We start from the raw sequence: 6,987 nt of genomic DNA, 5'->3' as shown, positions 1-6,987 counted from the left end.
TTATTATTTAATGTGAGCAAAGTGGCCAACTTCCACAGTACTTAGTGCTAGGTTCCATGAAGAACCTTCCCATGGACAATAGCAAGCCCACAGATTTTTATCAAAACCTGGCGCTATGATTTCATAGCCCTGGTATGGTCAAGAGACCACAAGATCTGACATTGACTGGCTGACACATGACTCCAGGATGGGTATCAAAGACCGGAGACTTTCATAGCAGGAAAAGCTTTGAAACTACATGAAAATTCCCCTCCACCCCTTCTCTTTCATTCAGTGAGCAAGGGTGAAAATAAGCTGGCTAACTCAGAATGAGCTCTAACTTTCTAGAATGTTCTTAATACGAAGTAGCAATCAAGATATATGTCACTAAATTCCTCAAAATAATGGTCTTTCACATTGCTACCAAAGAGGGAGAACTCAAGTGAAAGGCTGTATATAAAAACATGACTGCAGAATGAGATGGTGAGGAGTAACACTGTCTATGCCCACACAAGAATTCTTTTCAGTCATCTTATTTCCAGACACCAAGCTTGCCACTCAGCCCCATGGCTTCTCACAAAGAGAAATCAACAAGCCATAAAGGGAACAAAAAGACCAAAACACCTCCCCACCAGGGGTGAAATCCAGCAGGTTCTGGAGAAACGGTAATGGGAATTTTGAGTAGTTTAGAGAACCGGCATATACCACCTCTGGTGGCCCCAGAGTGGGGTGGGAATGGAGATTTTGCAATATCCTTCCTCCAGGAGTAGGGAGGGAATGAAGATTTTGCAGTACTCTTGCCCTGCCAAGCACTTTGAATAGTGAAGCATCTGAAAGAAAACAACCAAACTCAGAGAGCATCAAGGACCTCTCAAACAGAAATCTGGTTTCTATGGCAACCTAAAAACTTGGAGCTCCCCATTTTCAGGAAGCTGACTGGGTATGAGGAAAAACACTTTGCATGTGTTCAGATACAATGTTCCTTATTCAACTTTTGTAAATTGAGATCCAGGACTTCTTGCCTGAAATCCAAGCTTTGTTTCTGGGATCTAGGTCTGCTTCTGGTCCGAATGCTTAGAGTCCTTTTCCTCTCCAAGAAAAGCCTCTGCCTTGGAGGGTCACAAGGTTAGACAAACCCAGCAGCGCTACACAAATTTGCTTTGGCCAAGCCCTGGTTTGCTGGCGCAGATTCGCCCTTCACAGACTCTGCCTCCTGGCTCACCAGATCCACTCAGCTCAAGTCAGATTAACAGATTAACAGAGTTGGAAGGGACCTTGCAGGTCATCTAGTCCAACCCCCTGCCCAAGCAGGAGGCCTTACATCTGCCTCTACCTAGGATCAAACTCACAATCTAACTCACAATCTCCTGATTGTGAGGCAAGAGCTCCACCTCTAGGCCACTGGGTCTTGCAAGACAAGACAAGTCAGCAAGACCCACTTCTCAACCCAAACCAGGGATTAATGAAATGGTGGAAGAGATGGAGAAACTGGTTCTGGAGGTGAGAGAGAAGGAGAAAGATCTAACAGCAGAAGTGTCATCCCTGAAATGACCAAAGGAGAAGGAGCAACCCTAGCAAAGACAAAGTTCACGATACAGCAAGACACAATGGGAGAGGGATTTAATCAGTGGTAGAATTCAAATTTTTTTACTACCTGTTCTGTGGGCGTGGCTTGGTGGGCATGGCATGGCATGGCAGGGGAAGGATACTGTAAAATCTCCATTCTCATCCCAGTCCAGGGGAAGGATACTGCAAAATCTCCATTTCCTCCTGATCAGCTGGGATTCGGGAGGCAGAGAATAGATGGGGGTGGGGCCCCACAGAGGTAGTATTTACTGGTTCTCCGAACTACTCAAAATTTCTGCTACTGGTTCTCCAGAACTGGTCAGAACTTGCTGAAACCCACCTCTGGGCTTAATGCATTGGATGACAGATTCCAATTACCATCCTCTGGGATTTTTAGAAGGATCTGAAAATCTGTTTATTCAATAAACTGATGGAAGTGACTATGAACAGAAGGCTAAGAACAGTGATAGGTCTGTTTTGTTGAAAATCTTATTAGTAAAGCCAGGTGGAAGGTAGGCTTCGAATCTTTTAATTGTACATCATTACGTTCACTCCAGTTGTCAATATATTCCGCTTGATTTTATTCCCTTTGCATAATTTTTAATTGCTGTTTGGTTCTTATTGGTTAATTTTGCAAAATTGTGCTTGGAGTGTGTCCTCGTAGGGAGTGTGTTATAAATAAAAGTTTTATTTGTTTATTTGGTTCCTAGACGCTTTCCTCTGAATAGCAAGTTCACAACCACCCACACCAACAAAACAGACTAGTAGTAAAGCACAAACACCCAACAGGAATAATATGTGCGTGAAATTCTGGGAGACATCTAACAGACTGCCACAAACATTTCACATCTGCACAGCCCTACACTCACAGCCAAGAAACTGCCCTCTCTCTTACAAGCACTGCTTTGTCAGATCATGTATTTGCTATAGGCATAAAGTAAATGTAACTTCTGCTTCTGCGGAGCTGCACAAAATATCTGAATCCTAGAAACGGAAGGAACAATTTAAGAGCAATTCTCTGCTCGGTGCAGGAATTCAAATTATAGTATGACAGTCCTTAATTTACAACCATAATGGAGTCAAAAATTTCGGTTACTAAGAAAGGCAGTTGTTAAGTGAGTTTTGCCTCATTTTTACAAATCTTTTTGCCACAGTTGTTAAGTGTATCAATGCAGTTGTTAAGTAGATCTTGGGGTCATTAAGCGAATTTGGCTTCCCCCATTGAATTGGCTTGTCAGAAGCTGGCTGGGAAGGTTACAAATGGTGATCGCATTGCCCTGGGACAGTGCAACCGTCATAAATAAATGCTAGTTGCCAAGCACCCAAATTTTGATTATGTGACCATGAGGATGCTGCAATGGTCGTAAGTGTGAAAACCGACCATAAGTCACTTTTTTCAGTGCCATTGTAACTTTGAAAGGTCACTAAATGAATGGTTGTAAGTTGAAGACTACCTATATCTCTTGCAGATGACTGTCCAGCCTCTGATTCTGAATCCCACAGTGAAAATTAACTTGCCAACTAACTCATAAATTGTACTGCTGACAAACAGTTGTTCCTTTTAGGAGTTTTGTTCCCTCCCTAATATCTGCCTTCCTATAATTGAACGCTCATCCTCCATTTGGTGACAACACACCACTGTTATTGATCTTCTACAGGGCTTCCCTTTGAATGCTTGAAAAGTATTATGATAATTTTACCACCCATAGTCCAAACCATATTTTCCCAAGGCTAAACAAATCCAGTTATTTCACTATTTCCTTAGGTCTTATTTTCCATCCTCCCATCCCTTTTTTGCATCAGTTTTAGTTTCATTCAATCTTTTTAAAAATGAGATGCCCCAAACTAGATGCAGAGGTATTGAAGCAAAATCTAACCAATAAAGAATAATTATTACTTTCATTATTACCTTCCAAAATTTGAAAATGTATATATTATGCATGTATTTATTTATTTTGAGTTAATATCTTCTTTTTTTTAATGGGGCATTCAAGGCAGTTTACAACTATACTTCGATCGATAATCTAAAATCCATTTCCTTTTCTAGAACTCTTATCACGTTAATTTATGTTCAAACTTTGAACAGCTATATTTCTCAATTCTTTTTATACATACTGTTTCCAAGTCAAATGTGTCATATACTATATCTCTGTGTTTTATTTCTTTTTGCTAATGAAGAACTTCCTTTGCAATTAAATTTCATTTGCTATTTTCAATCAAAATCCTTTTAAACATAGCTGCCATCTTTAAGACCATTAACTGTGCCACCTCATTTTGTGCAAATCTGATAAAATATATTTTACCAACTTGATCCAAACCATTAACGAAAATGTTGAAGCAATAAAAAATGTTTAATGCATTATCTTGTTCCTTGAGGGTTGCGTTTTAGGACAGTCCCAAAAAATAATATACAATATGCTTAGCGCTGTGTACAAATCCTCTGTTCATTATTTAACTTATTGAACAGTGAGTGTGCAATCCATATCACCAAAATTGTGTACTATTGCTACCATATCACAAAAATTGTGTACTGTTATAGATGTTACCCAGTGTGGCAGGGTTTACGCAACACACTAAGCTTAGATGGACTGGGCAGTTTGTAATTAAATATGGTTGATTTGTTTGGGACAGTTTGACTAAAAGTAGGATAGTTTGGCAAATATTAAATCTGACGTGTAAATGATTTAATGGTGAGAAAGTGATTAAAGGGAATAGACATGAAAACAAAGTCAACAGCAAGGATATGGAAGAGCTATCTGTCACCTTATTCTAGTGTAGGAAACAGATGGATGGATGAAAAGTCATGGTTCATTTTAATTTCACTCCTTTTCATCTAAGATCTGTCTTTCTGTGTCTGCATTTGTGAATTCCTTTTGTCCATTGATCAATACAGTCCCCTTCTGTCTTTCTATCTCTTGGTTATTTTTTCTTTCTCCTGGTTGGCATCATTCCATGGAAAGTTGTATAGTTATGCCAGCAGGGAGTTGGACCCTGAGTGTACGTCTGTTTGGGGTGGAGGAGGTGGGGAAAATTCTGTCTGTTACCATCTCCAGACCAATCAGACCCCTAAATGTCATTACAGCACCAGTCCCTCAGCCCCTATTGCTGACGTCCTGTCAAAATCCCACCTCAGGGTTGAAATAAACAGGCTCCTCAGAATAGACAGGAGCTGCACCAAGGTTCGACCCCAACATACCAATATTAGCAGGGTGCGAAGAATGTGAGAGAAGAGAATTTGCAAACCCAGACAGATACGCACAGATCCTCTTCACATACAGGAGACTTTGCGCCATCACCGGCATTAAGAATGTAGAGGAAAGGAAAAAGGGAATGAAGATTGAAAGAAAAAACTTCTTCATGACTAGATCCAAAGCAGTGACCATATGCATCAGATACAAGAGAGATGGGGGGGAAAGTGACTCCCCCCAAAACTATCCTTTACAATCTCAAACCATTTTTTTAAATACAGCAACAGGATGGAGCAAAAAGAGGAATGGGAAGGATCAAAAGGACAACAGATAGACTTATAGATGGAGTAGAAGACCAAAAAGTAGAGAGACAAAGAAGTGGTATGATATTGACTTTGATAATCAACTTAATTGATAAGTAGAAATAGAGATCGGGGGTTCACTTTCCTTGATTTCTCTCCTGAGGACTAGAATGTTAAAAAATTCTTCTGAGCAGCTTACCTTGGACCATTTCCTCATGATGACATCATCAACAAACTTTTCTTCGTGGCTACTGCTAGGCAATGGCTCCTCATCAGAAGGAGACGAATCAGCGGCAGTCCTGGGAGCTGTCTTGAGCCTGATGTGTGTTACCGGGGTGGCTGGCAACCTCTATGCTCTGGCGGTGGTGCGGGCCTCAGCCTCGGTCTCCTCTCTGCATGTCCACCTAATTAACCTAGCTTTGGCGGATCTTTTGTATCTCTTGACAGCTCCCTTCATTGTTCACAATGGGCTGGTGAAGGACTGGCCTTTTGGGGAGGCTGGCTGCCGGATTCTGCTCAGCCTAGACCTCCTCACTATGCATGCCAGCATCTTCTTGCTGACTCTGATGAGTTGTGAGCGCTACACTGCTGTGGTGCACCCGTTCCAGGCTGCCAGCCGTGCGCGGCGATGCAGCCGACCTCTGGCCATTGCTGTTTGGCTCCTGTCCTTTGCTCTGGCTCTCCCCATGATGATCATGATCCACCAGGAGGAACGTACAATGGGGAATGGAGCTGGGGTGCGTCGCCTCTGCTCCCCCACCTGGAGTGAGGAGCAATACAAAGTATACCTGAGCATCCTTTTTGGCACTAGCATAGTGGCACCTGGGATAGTCATTGGGTCACTCTACTGGCGCCTGGCAAGAAGCTACTGGCTGTCACAGACCCGTGGAGGCTTGGGACGTTCCCCTAAGAACCGGGTCTTCCTCCTCATTCTTGTGATTGTCTTGGCATTTTGGGCCTGTTATTTGCCCTTTTGGATCTGGCAACTCCTTCCCCTTTATTGCCCATCAGCAGCCCACCTGCCCATCCACACAGAGATCTCTGTCAATCATCTGGTGACCTGCTTGACCTACGGGAACAGCTGCATCAACCCTTTCCTCTACACTTTGCTAACACGCAACTACCGTGAATACCTACGCAGTCACCAACGAGGGGCTTCCTGGGGCTTTCTGCCATGCCTCCAGAGCAGAAATGGGTCTCAGAGGGAAGGGGTCACAGGCACCTGAGACACAGGTAAGCAAGGAGGGACACTAGAGGAAAGCCAAGATGAATCTTGCTCATAGTTTAAGTTTAAGTTTAAGTTTAATGTGATTTATATGCCGCCCTATCTCCACTGGACTCAGGGCGGCTCAGAACAATAAAATGCACAATTGCACATTAAAAAAATATGAAATTAAAAGTCCAAATTAAAACAGTTTAAAATCAATTAAAACTATTAAGAACCCCCCCCCCATCAGTCCATAGTTGGTATGAACTTGACAGAATCATGACTTATAATACTAGGGTAATTTTTCAGATGTTTGAGATCACAACCTGATCATCCCTGTGATGGATCTGGAAGTCAAGAGAATGGCCCAGCTAGCATGCCCAGGTCATGCATTAGGGGCAATCAATAGAAATGCTAATTCTCAAGTGGATTAGAACAAGGTTGCTACCAATTCTTCGTAATGTGCAGAATGGAGAAACCATATTAATTGTGTCATTAGCATATATGCCAGGTTTTCCCCTTATTCCAGCCACTCTCCAAATTAATTTAGTGATTTTTTCCCCCACTGGGGGAAATAACTCTTGCTGAGTAAAGCTAGATGATCTCTTTTAATCTAGGCTGCTTAGTAAGTTTCTCCTATGCCTCCATTGTGGAGTTCAATTCCAACTGACCTAGTCCTGGATCAGAAAAGATCCAGCTCCATCAAAACCATGTTGAAAGGGGGACTTGTGATGTAAGAAATCAG

At 42.2% G+C, this 6,987-nt stretch overlaps 1 protein-coding gene across 1 annotated transcript; it reads left to right on the top strand.

The window, feature by feature from the left end:
- Positions 1-5,250: 5,250 nt before the first annotated feature.
- LOC117666856 (urotensin-2 receptor-like) lies at positions 5,251-6,261 on the top strand. The gene has a single exon (XM_034419861.2). It carries the CDS (start codon positions 5,251-5,253, stop codon positions 6,259-6,261), a length of 1,011 nt encoding a protein of 336 aa, XP_034275752.2.
- The last annotated feature ends 726 nt before the right edge of the window (positions 6,262-6,987 follow it).

The sequence above is a fragment of the Pantherophis guttatus genome, chromosome 4, assembly GCF_059756535.1.
Source record: "Pantherophis guttatus breed Tessera chromosome 4, ASM5975653v1, whole genome shotgun sequence".
NCBI lineage: Eukaryota > Metazoa > Chordata > Lepidosauria > Squamata > Colubridae > Pantherophis > Pantherophis guttatus.
Note: the sequence above shows the minus strand (reverse complement) of the source record. Positions and strands in the feature narration are given on the sequence as shown.

Coding starts and splice junctions, on each gene's coding strand:
- LOC117666856 (XM_034419861.2), top strand. CDS start 5,251: ATGATGACATCATCAACAAACTTTTCTTCGTGGCTACTGCTAGGCAAT.